The sequence below is a fragment of the Lactuca serriola genome, chromosome 9 (assembly GCF_051521515.1).
Source record: "Lactuca serriola cultivar US96UC23 chromosome 9, Lser_US96UC23_V15, whole genome shotgun sequence".
Classification (NCBI taxonomy): Eukaryota; Viridiplantae; Streptophyta; class Magnoliopsida; order Asterales; family Asteraceae; genus Lactuca; species Lactuca serriola.
In genome coordinates this window covers 188,870,877-188,893,761 of record NC_136416.1, presented here as the reverse complement: position 1 = coordinate 188,893,761, position 22,885 = coordinate 188,870,877, and the positions used below count along the sequence as shown (strand labels likewise).

The 22,885-nt window shown below is 34.3% G+C and overlaps 2 protein-coding genes across 2 annotated transcripts; both read left to right on the top strand.

Moving 5' to 3' along the window:
• Positions 1-10,084: 10,084 nt before the first annotated feature.
• On the top strand, positions 10,085-10,887 carry LOC145074238 (protein disulfide isomerase-like 2-3). The gene is made up of 3 exons (XM_079020652.1): positions 10,085-10,304; positions 10,392-10,491; positions 10,568-10,887. Exons 1-3 carry the CDS (start codon positions 10,138-10,140, stop codon positions 10,718-10,720), a joined length of 420 nt encoding a protein of 139 aa, XP_078876778.1. The 5' UTR covers positions 10,085-10,137; the 3' UTR covers positions 10,721-10,887.
• A 10,613-nt stretch (positions 10,888-21,500) lies between these two features.
• LOC145076390 (protein disulfide isomerase-like 2-3) lies at positions 21,501-22,254 on the top strand. The gene is made up of 3 exons (XM_079022278.1): positions 21,501-21,661; positions 21,757-21,856; positions 21,946-22,254. The coding sequence occupies exons 1-3, from the start codon at positions 21,501-21,503 to the stop codon at positions 22,096-22,098; spliced, it is 414 nt and encodes a 137-aa protein (XP_078878404.1). The 3' UTR covers positions 22,099-22,254.
• The last annotated feature ends 631 nt before the right edge of the window (positions 22,255-22,885 follow it).

Genomic DNA, 22,885 nt, shown 5'->3' with positions numbered 1-22,885 from the left:
GCCTAATCACACAAAGTAATACACTCATAAATACAACTGTACTCAACCCTCAAAGTCAACAAGGTCAACGGTCAACTTTGACCGGACTCGGCGAGTGCACTAGGGCAACTCGACGAGTCTACACGTGTCCACTGACTCTCTTAGATCCTCTCTTGACACGCCGAGTACCTCCCTGACTCGACGAGTTCCACCTGGCATGAATCGCGGGGCCACCACGACTCAACTCGCCGAGTCTCAAGAACAACTCGGCGAGTTCCGACTTGAACTCAGTCCCCCTGACTCACTGAGTCGTTCCCTCAACTCGACAAGTCCACTCACTAAGTGATCACGGGCAAACTTCATACTACTCGCCGAGTCTGTTCTTCAGACTCGGCGAGTTCATGCCATGCATAAACTCAAAACCACTTCTGAGGTCAGATATGTTCCATTCAATTATAGATCTGGCCTCCCCAAGCATGATGATCACGTAAAGTCCAAACCTTGATGCTCAAACAACATCAATTTGATCCTATATGATGTTTTAGCCCCATATTTAATAACCCATGGTCAAAACTCCCATGAATCCTAAAAAAAGCTTAAGGAATAAAGCTTCTCTGGACCTCTATGGATCCCATTCCAAGACTCATCACAAATAGGGACGAGATGGACATCAAATCTAACCAAGAAAGAGGTCAAGAAACCCTAAACCTCCATGTTCATCATAACAACAGAAAGGGAGCCAAAATATTACCTCCAAAGTGATGCTCTGAGCTCCAAATTCGAAGAATGTCCACCTCCCCTGCTTCCTCTTAGCTAGAACCTCCTTTGCCTTGCCAAACAATGCTTCAAAGGTTAACAATGGCCTCCTCTCTCTCCTAAAACGCTCAAGATCTCTTAAGGGTTTCTCTCTGGGGTTGGTGGCAGAAAAGGACGGCCATAAGCCCCTTTAAATAGGTCTCAAACCCTAGAAATTAGGGTTTCCTTAAACAGCGTGGACTCGCCAAGTCCAGACGCGAACCCGCGTGCAAAAACCGCAATCCTACTCGGCGAGTTTAGACTCCAACTCGCCGAGTCTCCTCACAACAGCCAAAAAATAAAAGAATAAAAAATAATACCTGGGAATCTGGATGTTACAATTCTCCCCCACTAGAATCAGACTTCGCCCTCGAAGTCTCACTCTGCAAATAACTTCGGATGCTGCTCACGCATGTCACGCTCCGGCTCCCAAGTTAACTCTGACCCTTTCCGATGCTGCCACTGGACCTGCACCAGTGGCACCTCTATATTCCTCAGGACCTTGATCTTCCGATCTCTAATCGCCACTGGTCTCTTAGCATAATTCAGGCTCGCATCCACCTGAATATCTTCTAGTGGCACTACTGCCGACTCGTCGGCTATGCACTTTCGCAACTGCGACACATAGAAAGTGTCGTGAATCTGACCCAACTCTGCTGGCAACTCGAAACGATTGGCTACCCTGCCTACCCTCGCGATCACCCTGAAAGGACCAATATATCGGGGCCCCAACTTGCCCCTCTTCCTGAATCGAATCACTCCTTTCCAAGGAGAGACCTTCAGGAGCACAAAGTCGCCGACCTGAAACTCAAGCTCGGACCGACGTCTGTCCGCATAACTCTTCTGACGACTCTGAGCCGTCAACAACGTCTGTCTGACCTGCTGGATCTGCTCTGTCGTCTGAAGCACAATCTCGGTACTACCCATCACACGCTGCCCTACCTCTCCCCAGCAAATAGGGGTCCGACACCTCCTGCCATACAACAGCTCAAAGGGCGGCATGCCAATGCTCTAATGATGGCTTTTGTTGTAAGAGAACTTTGCCAAGGGAAAATACATGTCCCAACTTTCACCGAAATCCAGCACAGATGCTCGGAGCATGTCCTCGAGCGTCTGAATTGTCCGCTCATTCTGCCCGTCGGTCTGCGGGTGGAATGCAGTGCTAAAATGCAGTTTCGTACCTAATTCCTCATGAAACTTCTTCCAGAATCTGGAAGTGAAACGTACATCTCGATCTGAGACAATCGAAATCGGTACTCCATAACGCGATACCACCTCTCTCACGTACATCTCCGCCAACTTCTCCGCAGAGGAGCTCTCATTGATGGCCAGGAAGTGAGCACTCTTTCTCAACCTATTCACAATCACCCAAATTGCATCAACACCCCTCGCGGTTCTTGGCAATTTGGTGATGAAGTCCATGGCAATCTGTTCGCATTTCCACTCGGGAATCTCCAATGGCTGCAACTTACCATGTGGACGCTGATGCTCGGCCTTAACCCTGCGACAAGTCAAGCGTCTCTCTATAAACCATGCGACATCCCTCTTCATACAGGGCCACCAATAATCCTTTTTCAGGTCCAAAAACATCTTCGTGGTCCCGGGATGGATCGAGAATTTCGATCGATGAGCCTCCTCCATCAAAATGGTACGCATCCCGCCCACGGACGGTACCCAAATCCGACCCTGAAATATCATAATCCCCTGGTTATCGGTAACGAACTCCGATACCAGCCCGTCAACTCGTTCCCTCTTCTGGCTCTCAGGCTGCACAGCCTCAGCTTGGGCCCCACAAATAGCATCCAAAACTGGGGTCATCACTATCAATCTCAAACATACATCTCGCAAAGGGGGGCTCTCCGCCCTACGACTCAGTGCATCGGCTACAACATTAGCCTTGCCCGGGTGGTACAGGATCTCACAATCATAATCCTTGACCACGTCCAACCACCTCCTCTGTCGCATATTTAGTTTGGGATGATCCATCAAACGCTTCAAGCTTTTGTGGTCCGTGTATATCATACACCGAACCACGTACAGGTAGTGTCGCCAGATCTTGAGAGCGAACACTACTGCTCCCAGCTCCAAATCGTGAGTAGGATATCTCGACTCATGAGGCTTAAGCTGCCTCGATGCATATGCTATCACATGCCCCCTCTGCATAAGCACCGCTCCCAATCCGGATATCGATGTGTCACAATAAACCATAAAATCCTCCATCCCTTCCAGAAGGGCTAACACTGGGGCTTCGCATAACTTCCTACGAAGTGTCTTGAACGAGGTCTGCTACTCCGGACCCCAAGAAAACGCAACACCCTTCCGAGTCAACTTGGTGAGTGGCACAGCGATCTTGGAGAAATCCTTAATAAATCTTTGATAATAGCCGACCATTCCCAGAAAACTCCTGATCTCGGTGGGCGATCCTACTCGGTGAGTTTAGACTCCAACTCGCCGAGTCTCCTCACAACACCCAAAAAATAAAAGAAAATAATACCTGGGAATCCGGATGTTACACTCAGACTGTTAGGGGTTTGTTATGAACTTGAAGATCGAAGGGCTCAATGAGTTCAATGAGGAACTTGGCGAGTTCAAGGCAATGTCCCAACCACATGAAGACGGACTCGACGAGTTCAAGGATGAACTCGACGAGTCATAGACTGAACACCTTCATATGGATGAAGATGAACTCGACAAGTTCAAGGACGAACTCGGCAAGTCGGTTGAAGATGGTCTGATGTGTTGTTGAAGGCGAACTCGTCAAGCTCTTGTTAGACTCGATGAGTAGGGACGGGATTATGGCATTTTGTGAACATGGGGACTCGGCGAGTTGGTGGACCAACTCGGCGAGTCGAGTCAACCAGATGTTTGACTTTGACTAATGTTGACCTTGACTTTGACTAATGTTGACCTTGACTTTGACTTGGACTTGAGTGACCCTTGTAAGGGTTATGAGTATTAATTGATAACTACGAAAAGTTTTCGTATAGCGATTGAGGAGTCGAGGAGAGTCGATTTTCTCATCGAGGACAATGCAGGCACTACACGACATTGAGGTGAGTTACCTTCTAGTAGAGTGGGTCTAAGGCACCAAGGCCGACCCACTAGTAGCTGATTACGGTTGAGATGATTGTCTTTGTGATAATTGTCTGGTTTGCTATTACTTGATGTGTTTTATGTGCCAGTATGATATGTTCTATGTGGTAGTGGTAGTAGGAGGGGATTAGTCCCCCAGTTCAGTCGTTAGGACCGATGGGTAGGTCGGACACCCTGGATATGTCTAACAACATGATTATGGTATGTTATTATGTGCTAGTAGTAGGGATGAAATAGTCCCCATTACTGGGTGAGATAGACCGGAGGGTAGGCAGGCACCCCAGAATGGCCTGACATGGGTAGGTCAGCACCCTATAATGGCTTTACATGGGTAGGTCAGCACCCCAGAATGGATTGACATGGGTAGGTTGGGCACCCCAGAATTGTCTGGTAGTATGTATGTTGATTGGTATGTGGTATGATGGGGGAACTCACTAAGCTTTGTGCTTACGGTTTTTAGTTTTGGTTTCACGTACCTCTTCATCTAAGGGGAAGGAGTCGGCAGGGCAGCAGCGCATCGCACACACATGATTCCACATTTAAGAACCATGTGATTGTACTCTGACACTATATTATTAGACATGATGGTTTTTGAAAACATTTAACTATGGTTTTTGCGGTTTGATGTGATATCAGTAATGCTTTACTCAAACGGTTTTACACGTATTATAATTAAAAACAAAAAATTTTGGTCTCGAATTTTTGGGGTGTTACAATTTTGCTCCATGTGAAAGGGACTAGGACGACTTCCTTGAATCCCACAATCTTTCAGTATGTCAAGTGTATACTTTCATTGATTGATAACAAAACCTTCCGAGGATCGAGCTACTTCTATCCCAAGGAAATATTTTAAGGTTCCCAAATCCTTAATACTGAATGAGTCTGTAAGTAAGCTTTCACCTCTTCTGAAATATTTTAAGGTTCCCAAACGGTTTTACACGTATTATAATTAAAAACAAAAAATTTTGGTCTCGAATTTTTGGGGTGTTACAATTTTGCTCCATGTGAAAGGGACTAGGACGACTTCCTTGAATCCCACAATCTTTCAGTATGTCAAGTGTATACTTTCATTGACTGATAACAAAACCTTCCGAGGATCGAGCTACTTCTATCCCAAGGAAATATTTTAAGGTTCCCAAATCCTTAATACTGAATGAGTCTGTAAGTAAGCTTTCACCTCTTCAATTTTCTTATCATCGTTTCCCATTAAAAGAATACATCAACGTAAATAAGAGCAATAAGATGTGTGTGTCCTTTTCTAAAAACGAACATAGAATGATCAACCTTGGATTGTTGAAAACCATTCCTAACGAGTGCTTTTGTGAACTTCTGGTACAAATTATTGGAAGCTTGATGTAAACAATAAATTGACTTTTGTAGTTTACAAACACGACCCTCATATACTTTCATAAATCCTTGAGGAATCTTCATGTAGATCTCCTCATCCAAATCTTCATGTAAGAATGCATTATCTACATCCATTTGATGCACGAACCATTGTGTTTTAGATGCCATGGCTAAAGCACACCGAACTGTCACCAACTTTGCAACCGTAGCAAATGTTTCGTGAAAATCCACCGCTTTAATTTGCGTGTACCCCTTTGCTACTAGACGTGCTTTGTAGCGCTCGGCTTGACCATCTATTTTATACTTAATTTTGTATACCCATTTTGAGTCAAAGGGTTTCTTTCTTGGTGGCAACGAGGTGATGGTCCAAGTACCATTATCTTAAGTGCTTTGATTTCTTTACACATTTTCTTCACACCAATTTGGATTTTGTGACAACTTGAGAAAAACTTTTATGCTCATCATGGGATGTGATGGCCGTAAGAAAAACTTTGTTAGATGTTGAAAATTTATCATATGAAACCAATTGTGATATCGGATGTACCATTGAGGAACCTAACGTAGGAACGGTGTCGGAATGTTCAAGAGAAGGTGGCATATCTGTAACAAAATCATTGAGATGTGTTGGTTTCGTCTTGGTTCTAGTGATGTGTCGACTTTCTTGCTGCGGAGTCTGGTTGACCTGACTTCTAATATCAGGATGAAAGGATGAATTTCTTTCTTCTTGATTTGTTCTCGTTTCACCAGTGTAATCATGTTCCTAGTCTGGATCTGGTCCATACTTGAAATTTGGCAATGTTTCTTTTGTTTCAATTTGAGCTTTAGTGACACAACAATTTTCCGTTTTTAGCCATCGTTCATCCCAATCAACTACATTCTTTTGTATTTCATTAAGATTTTGAGCAAAACTTGTATCATCCAGGTTTTTAACCCCTTCATAATTCCTTTTAAATGGGAATACATCTTCAACGAATGTTGCATTTCTACTAATATAGATCTTTTCTTCCTTTAAATCAAAAAACTTGTATCCCTTTTTACCCATCGGATAGCCCAAGAATACGCATGGCTTACATCTTTCACTGAAATTTTCTTTCTTTACTGTGATGTCATGAACATAAGCTAGACATCCAAACACCTTATGATTATTATAATCAGGAAATTTTCCAAGCAACATCTCATGTGGAGTTTTGTTTTCGAGAACCTTTGTGGGTAGTCGGTTGATAATGTATGTTGTAGTTAATACACAGTCTCCCCAAAATGCAATGGGTAGTGAAGCTTAAAAACGTAAGGCCTGACCCATTTCCAAAATATGCCTATGTTTTTGCTCAACCACACCATTTTTGTGGCGTATAGGGACAAGACATTTCTAAGAGTATCCCTCTTTCTTTAAAAAATTCAAGCATAAGTTTTGATTTGAACTCTGAACCATTATCAACTCTTATTCTTTTCACTTTCTTGTCGAATTGTGTATTAACCATGTTGCAAAAAATGTCAAAAAAATAACTAGCTTGAAACTTGGTTTTCATTAGATAAACCCAAACTCCTCTACTATAATCATCTGCTATAGATAGAAAATAATGTTCACCATTTAAAGTAGCATTTCGATATGATCCCCAAATATCTACGTGTATTAAATCAAAACTTTCAATTGTATTGGAAAAACTAATAGGAAAAGGAAGCTTGCTTTGCTTTGCTCTAAGGCAAGAATCACAAAATTGATTACAACTACCTACATCTACTTGTGGTAACTTTCGTAAAACTCCCTCTAAAGCGTGACGCAAGCTTCTATGTCATACCATCTCTTTACTCAAAACTGCCATTGCCACCTTACTCTCCTTGAACGCATCCAAGTAGTACAATTCACCACATTCCTTACCCGTCCCAATCAGGTTCCTCGAACATAAGTCCTGTATATAACATGTTTTGGGCAAGAAAGTTAGAGAACAGTTCAGATCATTTGCAAGACAACTTACAGATAATAAGTTGCAATTAAAACCTAGAACGTTTAAAACATTCTTGAGTTTGAAACCATTAGGAACATGAACATCTCCCATATGTTTAATAGGAATAGAAGCACCATTAGGGATGGTAACTGAGGAGTTATTCGGATCAGTTTTGGCATTTTTTAATAATTTCGTATTTGGGGTGACGTGTTCACTGGCTCTTGAATCAATAATCCAATATTTTTGAATTTTCGTCTTATCAGTCATGTATGCTTTGGGATTACTCTTACCACTCATATTTGCTTTACGGTTTTCTTCATTGACTTTAGCAGACTTTAGCATTCTCATTAGCTTTTCGTAATCTTCTTTAGTGATCAATTGAGGAACTATATCTTTAGTAATAGTAGCTACCTTGGCTTGCGTCCTTTGTCTTCCTGTTTGGTTTTTCACATGAGTGTTCTTTGTGTTTCACCATTCTAGGTAACCTATTAACTCAAAACAACCGTCGACCATATGTCCAGTCTTTTGACAGTGAGTGCACCATTTGTCTTCAGATTTGACAGATTTGTTGTGATTGTCTTGTTTGTTGTTTGATTGCCCACCTGTTTTACCTGATTACCATGGAAGGAATTTTCCAGTCGCTTGGAAGGCTAATGATTCTGAGTTGACGTTACGTGCCACACCGATTTGTCGTTGTTGCTCGTCTTGACTGACAAGATGATACACTGCATTTAGGGTAGGAAGGGGACTGCTACTAAGTATTTGAGTTTTCACTGCATTGAATTCTTCTTCAAACCCATGAGGAAATCATACAGTCGTTCCTTATCACAAAGCTTTGCAATCTTCTTATTAATTCCACATGTACATCCGGTGCACGAGCATGTAAGTATTTGACTTATAGAATGGATTTCGTCCCACACACTTCTTATCTTCATGTAGTAGGAAGACACGGTTAAATTGTTTTGTTGTATATCGGTGACGGGTCGACGCAACTCATATGCCTATGGTGCATTTTCTTTCCCAAACCTTTCTTTAAGATCCAGCCACATGTCGCGAGCGGTAGTAGCATACTTCACGCTACCTTTTATCTCTTTCTCCATAGAACTAACGAGCCATCCTCATACCATCGCATTACACCTTTTCCTGTTGGTCAACTCGGTTGAATCTTCTTCCGGCATAAGTAGGGTTCCATCAACGAACCCTATTTTGTTCTTCGCATAAAGAGCGTTTGTCATCTCGTTTTTCCAGTCACCATAGTTCGCATCACGTAGGAGGTTTTCTCCTACGAAATTTTGTCCGGGATGATCGGAACTTGTGAGAAAATAAGGTGAAGATATTTAAAGGACGGATTTTTCTCCACCTTTGGACGATTCTGGCTTTTCTCCGCCAGTCATTGTGAATGAACTCTAAGATTGATCTTCCAAGTTTTGCTCTAATACCATAATATATTTGTAATTGAAATTTTATGTATTGAATGGAATCGTTTACACACGAATCCGATAAGGATGCTAATTTGATAAGGATACTAATACTTGTTGAATAAGAAAATGAAGATAACTACACTAATTAATTTAAATCTCAACAGCACTTTGCAACCCAACTGTTCGGTAAATTGTCTGGCTTAAAACCAATTACAATCTGCAGGTCTTTTGGTTCCAAGAGTTGGCTCAAAAACAATTCAAAAAGTTGTGGGATTACTCGATGGTATAATAACGGCTCACAACGTCTTCTTTTATTTTGCAGTCTCGTATAATCAAGAAGCATCTCTTTATTTTGGATTTAATTAATTTGATTATGTGGTACCAAATTAGTTATTATAGGTCAGAGAGACTAAATAAGAAGGTAAAAGCCCACCTTATACTTCTATAAAGCAATTAAGTCTGGAAACATTGTAGGACTTTTGTGTACTTCCCCTATAATAAATTAAAAAAATTGTAGAAAAAAAAACATATAACTATTGTGGATGATACATACATAAATTTTAAAAATAAAAAAAAATTAAAAAAAAATCCGAGCAAACTAAGACCCCGTTTGATACGCATCTTTCCAGGTCCAAATAGATCTTTATGGATGAATGGACCGGAAACACTGTTTGATTTGCACAAAAGAAGGGTTATTTCCCGGTAAGTTATGTCTTTCCCAGAAAGCCCCAAAATCATATTTTTCTGGCTGAATGGGCTGGAAAGACAATTATACACCAAACCCCGTCTCTTTCTTTCTTTATTGGATTATTAATTTTTTTAAATTTATTTTTTATTGAATTATTATTTTTTTTTTCATCATTCAGCACAATCAATCAGATGTACAATCAAACAGCATGGTTTCTTTCCTAGTCAAAAAAATTTCTCAGACAACACTTTACCAGACAGCACTTTCCCAGACAAAAACTATCAAACGGAACCTAACACAACATTAAGCACGGTCACGCATTATACACATGAAATTAGTAGCTTATTAGTCAACAAAAAAAATCATCACAAAATTAACCTTGTTCAAATCAAAGCAAATAAGTCCATCAGTTACGACATATTGAGGGAATTTTCCGGCGATAAATAGTCGCCACTATTCATATCGTTGCTATTGGTTTGGAACAACAAATCATGACCACCAATTGTCAACATTAGCAGCAATTAAAAGGTTTTATTGTGCAGATATCTTGTAGTGAATATATATTAAAAATTAATAAGTAATTAAAAGGTTTATATTAATATAGTAGAGTTAATGAATAAAAATTTCAGATTAATTTGATTATTTAATATAAAAATTTAGCGTCAAAATAAGTCTACGATACTTATATTGGTATTCCATTAATGTAGGCTTAATGTGACCAAATCAATTCCTAATATAGACTCTGCAAATAATTCGCTAATCCGTCCATGTCTCCACAAATTACGTGCATTTCTACTATTTAAAACAGGTATCTCCTGTCAATCAAACACAAGAACGGCTTTTTTGGTTTTCCATTTCTACATTAGCAACCATGAATCGCTCTACAAATGTGTTGATCTTGATCTCTTTCTTCTTTTTATCATTCACCTCAAACTTAAATCTCGTTGATGCTGCTCCTGAACAATTGAATCAAAAAAATTTTGATGAAAAGGTTATGAAAAGCAAAGATGTTTGGTTTATCATGTTCGGCCTACCAACGTAATTAATTCTTTTTCTACGTATACTTATTCTTTTTTACTTTCTCATAACAAATTATAAACATTGTATATATATGTTTTCTCTCAGGTGTGGAACACAAAAAGCGTTTCTTCCTGAATGGGAGGCTTTTTCAAAGTTAGTGGATGGAAAGATCAAGCTTGGTGAAGTGAACGTTGCAGAGAACTATGTATTAATTCTTGACTTTTTAGACTTTTTTTTTAATTTAAAATAGTATTATTACTAATCTATTATTTTTTTCTCAGGATTTATACGTACAGTATAAGATAAAAAGTTACCCGACTATTATAACATTTGCTGCTGATAAATCAAAGGGAGCTTTCGAATACACAGGAACAAGAACAGCACAAAAAATGGAAGAAGCTGCAAATCTTAAGTTAGAAGGAAAAGGATATTAATCTCTAAACAAGAGTTTTGAGTGAAGATCGTGTTGGAATAATATTTAGTTTTTTTTTTCTTACTTGTTATTGTTGCGAAATAATGGCACCTTTGTAACGGTGGTAAATTGGGTGTTAAAACCTAATAAAGGACAATTTATATTTTAAGCGTATGATATTATTTACATTCCAAATTATTTCACTCTTGGAGTATCTACCATGAATTAAACTATGACTTATTGCTACTTATTATTATGTCCCTCGGTTAGATGGTAATGGAATTGAAGAGAGAAAAGAGTCTTGAGTCAACACTATGTTGCAATAAGATTTTTCTTTGACTCGATTTGGCTTTTATCATTGTGAAACAATAGAACCGTTGTTGTTAGGTTAGATGCAAAATATTCTTAAATTGATTATGAGCCAATCATTTGGGATAATTTAAGTAAGGGTTCTATATTTATTAACTAATTAAAAATAATTAATTTATTCATACAAATTTCACTATAAAGATATTTTGGACAATTAACTATACTTAAAAAAAATGAAATTTTCGAAAATTTAGGAATAATTAGATCTCGTAATTTTAAAAATCTGAAAATCTCATTCAATATTAATTCCAACGTATTTTTATAATGATCGAATTTATTCTGTCAGAATGATATTTTTTTAGAATGTTATATTCTATGAGAATGTCAGACTTATAGAATACATGTTTTAATTGAATGACAGAATACATATTCTTATAGAATGAATATCAGATCATAACATTCTTCAAACGAAATAACAACATTTTTTTATTGAATGATCTTTTTAAGAATAACAAATTTTTTGATACAAGTTAAATTTTTGTCATCACATTCTTAAAAAATAAAAATTATAATATATTATTCTATCACAATGAAACACTCATTAATAACAAAACAAACACAATTGGTAGATTATTCTAACTGAATGTTCTACCAATATATATATATATATATATATATATATATATATATATATATATATATATATATATATATATATATATATATATATATATAGTCATATCATTATATTGTAAATTATTATGTCAGTGGTTTTTTTTGTGAAGATCATTGACCATTGTTCATCTTCATTCCACATGCCATCATCCAACATTCCAACACTTGATCATCGGGTTCCTTTCACACATTCTTTGAGAATAACTTCTTTCAAATCGAGTATTCGATGAGAATAACTGCCATGAAATTGAATATGTAAGAGTAACATTTTATATATTCACCATGAGCCTGCTAAATTTTGTGCATTCTAAAAGATTAAAACTATAAATTATGGAAGAAAGCATGATAAAAGATTAATCAAGTTGCAATAAAACCCTAGAAAAATCATTCTTGTGTAATTTTACCATTATCATTCTTATGTGATTATATTAGAACTACAATTCTGCAGAATCATTCCTATGTGATTCTGCAAGAATATAATACTTTTTACACATTATTCAAATAGAAAGATACATTAGATGCAAAAATATTCTTAAAGAATGAAACAGTTAAAGATGAGAATAACACCCGATGATGAGGTAAGATAGCTATTCTAATATTTCAATTAGTTGATCACTAAGTAATAACATCATAGTACACAAATAATAATATTAATAGAGATAATTTGTTGTACTCCTAGTTCAGTAATTACATCAAACACATGGTGGGCATTGATGAATTCTAACAGATTTTTACTAGACATTTCGTCAAACACCTTCAGGGCACACACAAATCATCACGCTTTGTAGAATATTACTAATGAAATGAACAACTAAATGCACCAACATCAAATATATTTAAAAATAAAGATGCCTTGAGCACCATTACCTAATTCCATTCTAGCAAAATGATCGACATCAAGATGCATTAAAAAAAACTTAGATTTCAACTATGCATTTTATTGAACATGTGGTGTGCTTCTTTAGTTTCTTCAAAAAAAAATATAGTGAGAGTCTTATCAATTCAGTTTCTTGGTGGTCGGGAACTGGAGATACAACTAAAAAAACATGTTATGATTAGTACAAGAGCATAGCAATATTCAGATATTCGTATTCGAAGAGGGAAAGTATTAAATACCTGGTAGATTGGGGAATACAATCGAGCAACTGCATTAGGGCCATAATAGTACTTCTTCAAGATGACTGGCCACTCAACGCAGTCAAACATGAGATCCAAATCCGGGACCTTTCTGTTAGCGTCTAGCAAGCGTATGGAAAGCAAGAGGCCGACGAACATGAAGATGAGGAAGAAGAGTAGTCGAATAGAGGATCTAGAAGTTGTTGTCATGATGGCGGATAATAGGCCAACGGTGGTGCTCGAATGTAAGGATCGATTTCTGGTGGAAAGGAGGAACAGAGGTATCGATGATTTAAGGAAGTCGTCGTACTCTTTAATGTTAAAGATGTTGGCTTTGTAGGGTTAAATTAATTAAGGAGATAATTAAGGAGAGATTAATTGAATTATTATTTTACCATAATTAGATATAGTAAGTTTACCATTATACCATTTTTTTAATTTATTTAATGATTTATTATTCTTGAATTCTCATTGGTGCATTTAGGCACACACACTATTTGCTAGAAACATTTGAACCTAGCTCTGTCTCTCTTTCTCTCTCTCTCTCTCTCTCTCTCTCTCTCTATATATATATATATATATATATATATATATATATATATATATATATATATATATGATGAGGTTCAATAGAGAATCATAATTAACCAAGGAACCAATTTTTTTTTTCAACTTTTAGAACATATTTTTTTATCAAAAAAATCAAACTAAAAATTCAAAAATTCATAATTTTTTATCATTTTTCTAATGATACAAATTCGATAAAAAAAATTCATCAAATTCACAATGTGAATCTTTGACAATTCACACGGTGAATCCAAAAAATATATTTAACATTCACAGTATTAAGTTATGAATTTAGATATTTTAAGTTTTTTTTTCGATAAAAAATAAGCTCTAGAACTTTAAAAAAAAATCGGTTCCTTAGACAACTAATAATTATAGTTCTCTATTGAACTTTTCCATATATATATATATATATATATATATATATATATATATATAGATCCGGTAAGAAATTTTTTTTGGTAGGAAGGTAAGAAGTTTTTTTTCTACATACTTTATTGGCGAACAAAAGAAATGAATCACTAGATGAATAAAAAATAACATGATTCACTAAAAAAAAATCTCAAAAAAACACACCGATGATTCGGTTATACAATGATTTCGTTGTTATTCACTAAAATTGTCATAAAAGTGATTTTTTTCTTAATTTACTTAAAAATGAATCATGGAGATGTTTTTTTGGGAATTTTTTTTTTGTCAATCATCTTACTCTTGAATCATCTAATGATTAATTTAGTATGTTCGCTAAAAAAGTATGTAGAAAAAAAAACTTCTTACCTTCGTACCAAAATTTTCCTTCTTATTTGATCTTGACTCTCTCTCTCTCTCTGTATATATATATATATATATATATATATATATATATATATAGAGAGAGAGAGAGAGAGAGAGAGAGCTAGGTTCATTTGTTTAAACTAATTCTTGTGTTATTGTATGCATGCATAAATGTAGGCCAATAAAAATTAAATAAAAAGTTAAATAATTAAATAAATAAATAAGGGTAATATATTAATTTGTTTTGTAACTACCAAAAATAATCCCTATAATCATGGATCCACTTAAATGATTAGGGCTTTTAAACTCATGTTCCTTTTGATCGGGCAAGGATGGACGAAGGCAGATCAACGAGTGCATGTCACGGAGACTCAAGAAATCGGGTGCTGGAATCATTTGGGGTGTTGTCGATTGGTGGAAGCCGAGGTTTTGTTTCCGGTGGTGGTAATCGACGAGACAAGATCTTCGTAGTTCTTTGATTAATAGGAACAGAAGAGAAAAGAGAGTGAGGGCAAAGGAGATCGTCGGTCTTTGGCCGGTTGCGAATGGGAAACGGAGGCTGTGAAGTTCGACGGGAAGAAGAAGCGAAGTGTAGCTCCGATTTATAACAGGTTTTTATTCTTCTGATTTTGATTGTTCATCTGTTGAATCCTTGAAGTCTGTGATTTGAAACTTCATCTAGATGTTTGCACTCTGTCTTCATCCTTTTCCATATCACCAACCCTTATCTAGCCTTGATTTGAAACTTCATCGAACGTGCTAGTTCTATTTGAAGTTTCAAATGGGTAGATACACTAATGAAGCTTGTTTGATTTGGGGTGTTATATGTTATCATCTCACTTCTCACCATGAAGTTACTAATTGGTTGCTAGATAATATTATTAGTCTTGGCAGCTGCTTTGTTCTCAATTTGGTTCCAATTCAATTTGTGTTTGAACCAGTCAATCTGTAGACCTTCACCTTGAAATTGGTTTTCAAACTCAATAAGTGATCAAGTATATTCACTATTCTTCAGCAGTGGCTTTCCTTTCATTCACCCAAACTCTTATGCAGACATATTGGCTGTTGAAACTGTCCCCCTTGACCGAGTCGACCCAGCCCAGGTACAAAAAGGCCTAAATGAGTTCACTCAGAAACTGAGTTCAGCCACAACTAACTTGGAGAAAGCTGAAGCCCTAATCGGGGTGGATGTTCATAGGGCTCTTAACTTTGCTCTTACTGGTTAGAGGATGGTGAGCGATTGCCTAATGGGTCTACTTTGTTGTGTGATCCTTTTGGATTAGATAATAATATGCTAGTCTGAATGGCTATTTGGAAGATTTTTGTTTGCATTTTTGTGGGGGGATGAATTTCATTTGATATCATATTTATACCTCTTTTGTTGTAGTAAGATCTATATAGGTCGCCTTCTCAGTTCTCAAAGACGATCGGACACTTAGGACTTATGGTATACTACTTTCATCACGTCATTACTGGTTATACATCTACATGTTTACATGTTTACTCATTATGATTGAAATCGTAATTACATCAAGTCATGAACATATTCTGTTAGAATGCACACCGAATTAATATAATTATTGGTAAATGAATTCCAATTCTATTAGAATGGAATCATGAATTCTAATTATGCTGGGATTGGAATATGAACATTTTCTCACTAATTTATTCATTGGATTTCTTTCCAAAGAAGCTGATACTTGAAGAACGGACCACGAAATTTCAACAACGCCTCTTAGTAACATTATTCTTTTAGAATAAATTAGTGTATTTGTTAAACTTTGATGTTTTTTTCCCGATTTGAAAGTTTTTTAGTTTTATCCTTTAACAATAAATGTAATTCTTAGCAATTGTTATATGTATTCTATAAGAATTAATATAATTTTTGTTTTCATTCTGCAATTGCTGGTTCGAAAATTTGTTATTCTACAAGAAATATGTTCAAGAATATTTTTATTATTTTATGGTTCTAGAATATTTTTCTTTTTGAACATACTCAAACATATTATGTTAGAATATCCGAATTAAAAACCTTATAATTCGTAAATTTAGAATTTTAATTATAAAAATTACGTTATAATTAAAATTATAGTAATTAAAAAAATTAGAATTTTAAAATCAAGAGAGTTAATTATCCCAAAAAATATGGAATTTTCTTTTTTTTTTTAAATATATCTTAATTGTCAAGAATACCCTTAGAATGAAATTGGATGGTATTTTTCAATTATCTTTAATTTAATATATATTAATCACTTTCTTAAAATAAGTAAAATAATTGGTCCACATTTATGCATACAATAACACAATAATTAGTTTAAATATAATAACCTAAGCTTATATATATATATATATATATATATATATATATATATATATATATATATATATATATATATATAGGGTGAGGTTCAATAGAGAATCATAATTAACCAAGGAACCAAGAACTTTCAGGTTAACATTTATTTGGTAAAGCAAACAAGTTATATTACTATAGGTGAAAATCAAAAATTATAATGTTTGAAACCATTTAAAGCTAAAGTTTGAAAACCTTTAAGTATTACTCAATTAACTAAAATAAAAAAAAATAAAAAAAGAGAAAGAGAGAGCATGGAAGGGATTTGCTGCCATATCAGCCAAGCTGATGATGATATTCACGTTGCAAACAAATAATAAATCATCACAAATCAAGGAACGTGAATGGAATGGAATGGAAATATGGAATGGAGTCAGTCATTACCTTGAGAAGGTGCAGCAACATAATAAGCAAGACCACCAACTGGAACAGATTGAACAGAGTATTCAAATTCCTTCCATTTTCCCAACATATTAACCAAGAAATTCCCACAGTACTATCTGTGCAACAATTGAAAAAAGAAACAACAACAACAATATAAGTAATTATTCAATTCAACAAGTAAAGAAATAAAGAATAAATAAAAGTTTAATACCTGATAGATGAAATAAAGGTTGGAAACAAGTGCAGACTGGAGAATAATAAGCATGTTGGAAGTGTAAAACATCTTAATCGGGTAAGACCCTTGTTGCCCACAAGCATTCTTAGATCTCACAGGCAAAACAACATGGAACCCTTGAAGGTATATGGCAATAAAGAAAATCAACACATTAGCAAGTAGATTAGAACCAAGTAAATCAACAAAGTAATTAACAAATAAGGAGTTAATAGCAACAAAAAAAACATATCAAAAGGTTTAATGAAGAAAATAAAAGAAATACTCTTTCAGGCAATTTATCGAACACGTGGTGTGCTTCTTAAGTTTCTTCAAAAAAAATTATTGAGTCTTACCAATAATCATGTCGTCATTGATGGAAACATCCATGAAGTTGATAACTCCTTCCGTACATAATCGCTTGGTTCTGAATATTGCTTCTCTTCTTTCTTTCGCCACTGAAACATGTTGTATTCTCCTTTGTACAGTCGCATTCCCAACTGCAGTTTCGAATAAATATAATTGAAATCAATTGTCAAATTCAAACTCTTTCAATCATTCATAAAAGGGGTCAGATTCATCCAGACAACATGAAATAGATCCATCGCTATATCATCACAATCAACAGAAATAAGTGGAAGAGAGAAAAACCAGAGTCAAATTCCATGTGCTATGAACTGTAGAGAAAGAAAGCATGACTATATTCTTGATCGGTGGCAGCGTTTGACGGTGGTGGCGGAGTCGATCGGTGTTGGGTGAAAGTCGGAGAGAATGGAAAATGGGTGAAGGGATTGACGGCAATTGTAATTTTCAAACGTAGAGTTTTTTGGACTTGACTTTGATATCCCATATTTAAAGGGATGATAAATATATTAATTATCTACCATATTTAAATATGTCAAGATTACTATAATGCCCTTAAATAATTTATTATTTCCTGAATTCTCATTGGTGCACACAGGTACACAATAGTTATCAAAAACATTTGAACCTATCTCTCTCTCTATATATATATATATATATATATATATATATATATATATATATATATGAAATGTAATTAACATTTCTTTAAATTTATTAATGCGACATTTAATGCACCGACCATAATTAACAGATTTTTATGGTCGTAAATATTTTTTCATTTTCAACTAACATCTATAAGGAGAGAGTTGGATGATGTGAGATTAAACTTTATCATACTGAGATGTCATCTTGACATTCAATTGATTTGGAGTTCAATGAGTATTGAATTCTTTAATGAGAAAAAAGAAAATTTTTAATTCTCAAATATATACTATAAATTAGCTTTTATAATTTTTAATTTAATTTTATAAAGTTCAATGCCTTGTACAAAAAAATTAATAGAGTTGTATGAAATGTAAAAAAAAAATATTTATAAAGTTCAATGCATTGTGAATGTTCACAAGGTGGGTCATGACCTACTTTTTTTTTACAACAAGTATATATATATAGAAAAAATTTAAGAACTATCTTATTTTTTCACAAGGTGTACGTCTTTTAGAAAAAATAAGATAGGTCTTAAAATTTTTCTATATATACTTGTTGTGAAAAAAAAGTAGGTCATAAGACCCGCCTTGTGAACATTCACAATGTATTGAACTATATACAATTCAATGGATTGCCAAATAATTTTTTTTACATTTCATACATCTCTATCAATTTTTTTGTACAAGGCATTGAACTTTATAAAATTAATTTAAAAATTACAAAAGCTAATTTATAGTATATATTTAAGAATTAAAAATTTTCTTTTTTCCCATTAAAGAATTTAATAGACATCAAACTCCAAATCAATTGAATGTCAACATGACATCTCAGTATAATAAAGTTTAATCTCACATCATCCAACTCTCTCCTTGTAGATGTTAGTTGAAAATGAAAAAATATTTACGACCAGACAAATCTATTAATTATGGTCAGTGCATTAAATGTCTCATTAATAAATTTAAGGAGATGTTAATTACATTTTAAAAACTTAAAATAACTCCCATAATTTGGGATAAGCTGCAGCCAATATATATATATATATATATATATATATATATATATATATATATATATATATATATATAGAGAGAGAGAGAGAGAGGGAGTTAGGTTCAAATGTTTTCACTATTTATTGTGTGCATGTATGACTGATTCTGGACCAATTATTTTAGTTATTTTAAGAAAGTAATTAATGCATATTAAATGCTGAAGATGTAATTAATATCTATTATATCTTCAACATGTAATATGTATTAATTACTTTTTTAAAATAACTAAAATGATTGGTACAGAATCAGTCATACATGCATACAATAGATAGTGAAAACAAAATAACCTAACCCTATATATATATATATATATATATATATATATATATATATATATATATATATAGGGAAAAGTGAATATACCCTTAAGGGTATATAAGCTTAGGTACCCAAAGACACCATAATACGTTGTTTTGTTTGATATATTCGTTTTAATGTTCTTTAACTTCAACCTATAACTTGAGTTACTTTCAAGATTTTTGAAATTTCACGATTATCTTTCTCTTACATCACATTTTTTTTGTCGAACACCTACTAGGCTATATATATTGTAGTTGAAAATGAAAACTATGTAAGAGGAAGATAAATGTGTAATTTGTAAAAATTATGAACGTAAATCAAATTAGAAGTTAAATTATAAGAACATCGGACAATTACAACGTATTATATGATAAAAAATGACGTAGTATAGTGTACTTGGGTACCTAAGCTTATATACCCTTAAGGGTATATTCACTTTTCCCATATATATATATATATATATATATATATATATATATATATATATATATATATATATATATATATATATATATATATATATATATATATATATATATATATTGGAACTAGCCAACGAAAACTATATATAATTAAAATAAAAATTACACCGCCATACTTGGACTAGCCGGCAGCTAGCCAAAGAAGTAGTAAGAGCAAAGCAACAAATTTTGAATAAAGTTACAGACCAAGGAAAGGGCATAAGCCTCATTCTACCCTATTGAGGACTCGTATTAATTTTAAACCAAGGAAAGGGCATAAGCCTCATTCTACCCGATTGAGGACTCGTATTAATTTTAAACCATAAGATCGCCATTGCTTATAGCATTCACAATGGGTTTAATAAGAGTTTGAATAGATAATTACTATAATTAAATAGAAGTTTAATAGAGTGTAAGTGATGACATGGGTGAGAGTTGAATGAGAGAGCTACATGATTATTGAGTAGTTCAATAAATTTAACCTTTTCTTTTTCAATTAAATTTCAAACCAAATATATAAATTCATTAAACTTTGTAGGGTTTAATAGAGTGTGGATGTTAAAGAGTATAGTTGAATAAAAAATGAAATGTTGATGTTGCACTGATATGGCAATCCATTAAACTTTTTAGGGTTCAATGGATTGTGGATGCCCTTAGTCTTTTTAAAGTTTTGTACTTTGTCTATTTGAATACAAATACAATATTAAACTTTTAAGGCTTTTTATTTAATACATATGTAAGTTAACAATAATACCCTTAAATTAATTACATTTGAAGTCTTGTCTCCATACGCACAGACCTTGCCTCCGTCTTCCATCGGCGCTGCATTTGGTCTGCGCTGCCACCACATCACGGCCACCACTTTCTCCTTGTTCACTTCAGAATCGTGCTCCAAGTGTGAAGCTCTAATTGTTCAGTTGAAGCTTCGATTAAGTAATAACACATCTTCTTCACTGATTGGATTGGTCTTCACTTGAATTTATCAAAAAATGTGTATAGCCACTAACAATTATATCTCATCATATAATGTTTACCAAATGCTTTGTTAGAGTTAGAATCGTTATTTTTAAGATATGTTAGAATACGATATGTGGCATCACATAAGCAATTGTCTTAAGTGCTATAATAACATGATATATGCAATCATGATTTGTAATGATGTAATAATGTGATTTAATTTACCCCTTTTGATATTGTTTTGGATTCGTCTTGTTCCTGTGAATGTTGAATGCAAACATTATTGCTGCAAATATGTTCCATGTTTCCAACCTTAGAAAAGGGTGATGGCACTCGTTTATAAATCTTTTCTTTGAAAAACCATTTAGCACAAGCAACCATACTCTCAAATTAATATATTTGTTTCATCATTAGTTTTATTTGATATAAAAATTTACGGTTTTCAAATGACTATCCATTCCTTTGTTACTCCATTAACATAGGCTTAATTAACGTGATCAAATCAATTGCTAATAAAGACCCAGCAAATAATTTGCTAGTCCATCCATGTTTCCACAAATTACGTGCATGCATGGCATGATATCTTTACTATTTAAAACACGTATCACCTATAAATCAAACAAAACAACGCAACCATGAATCCATCGGCAAATGTGTTGATCTTGATCTCTTTCTTCTTTTTATCATTCACCACAAATTTAAATAGCGTTGATGCTGAACCATTGACTCAAAGTAATTTTGATGAAAAGGTTATGAAAAGCAAAGATATTTGGTTTATCATGTTCGGAGTACCTAAGTAATTAATTATTAATTTCTACATATAGTTATTCTTTTTACTTTCTCATAACAAATTATAAAAGTTTGTATCTATATATGTACGTTTTCTTGTAGGTGTGGAGCTGTTAAAGCGCTTAACCCTGAATGGGAGAAGGTTTCAAAGAAATTGGAAGGAAAGGTCAAGTTTGGTGAAGTGGACTGTCAAGCGAACTATGTATTAATTCCTGATTTTTTAAATTTTTTTTGAAATTCAAACTAATATTATTCCATATTATTACTAATCTATTATTATTTTTTTCTCAGGATTTATATGTAAAGTATAAGATACAAGGGTTCCCGACGATTATTGTATTTGCTGCAGATAAAGGAAAGGGAGCATTCGTATACACAGGAGAAAGAACAGCAAAAGGAATTGAAGAAGCTGCACTTCTTAAGTTAGAAGGTAAAGGATATTAATCTGTAAACAAGAACATCCTAAACAATAGTTCTGAGTAAATATTGTGTAAATATTGTGTTGGAATGTGATTTAGTTTTTTTTTTTTTTTTACTTGTTATCGTTGCGAAATAATGGCATCTTTGTAACGGTGGTAAATTTGATGTAAAAACCTAATAAAGGACAATTTATATTATGATCTATCGCTACTTATTATTATGTCCTTACTCGGTTATATGGTAATGGAACGGAAGGACAAAAGAGTCTCAAGTCAGGATTGTGTTGGAATAAGGTTATATTCTTCTTTGACTCGATTCGGCTTTTATCATTGTGAAATAAAGGAACCGTTGTTACGGTGTTAATGTTGTAAAAATTCAGTTGACTTATTCATTAATAAATGTCATTTGTATCACTTTTGCGTGTAGAAAATGTTGTAAGTAATTATATTTGTATTTTTTAAGAATTTACTACATTAAAAAAACAGCAAGGGAATTTTATTCAATTTGTTTGTTTATTATAACAACCTTTCTTATATTAAGAAATTAATTTCACTACTAGAAAGCATGGGGTTTTCCTACAGAAAGTAGATGCGGAAAATTTATGTAGCTAATTAGCTACGGAATCGTTACAGATCAGCTATAAAATGGGACGCCGTAGTTTAGTAACGAAATAGCTACGGAATAGCTACGGATGCTAATTACCTACGGATTAGCTACTGAATATGTTTTTCGTTAGAATTCCGTAGCTAATCTGTAGCTAATTAGCTGTGGATTTTTCTTATTTTTGGTTTTCCGGGCACCAAACGTCGTT

What these genes read in the sequence shown, in the direction of transcription:
- LOC145074238 (XM_079020652.1), top strand. Translation starts at nt 10,138, where the DNA reads ATGAATCGCTCTACAAATGTGTTGATCTTGATCTCTTTCTTCTTTTTA. An exon ending in ATCATGTTCGGCCTACCAAC is followed by an intron (nt 10,305 to 10,391) that starts GTAATTAATTCT and finishes GTTTTCTCTCAG; the next exon opens with GTGTGGAACACAAAAAGCGT. An exon ending in TGAACGTTGCAGAGAACTAT is followed by an intron (nt 10,492 to 10,567) that starts GTATTAATTCTT and finishes TTTTTTTCTCAG; the next exon opens with GATTTATACGTACAGTATAA.
- LOC145076390 (XM_079022278.1), top strand. Translation starts at nt 21,501, where the DNA reads ATGAATCCATCGGCAAATGTGTTGATCTTGATCTCTTTCTTCTTTTTA. An exon ending in ATCATGTTCGGAGTACCTAA is followed by an intron (nt 21,662 to 21,756) that starts GTAATTAATTAT and finishes GTTTTCTTGTAG; the next exon opens with GTGTGGAGCTGTTAAAGCGC. An exon ending in TGGACTGTCAAGCGAACTAT is followed by an intron (nt 21,857 to 21,945) that starts GTATTAATTCCT and finishes TTTTTTTCTCAG; the next exon opens with GATTTATATGTAAAGTATAA.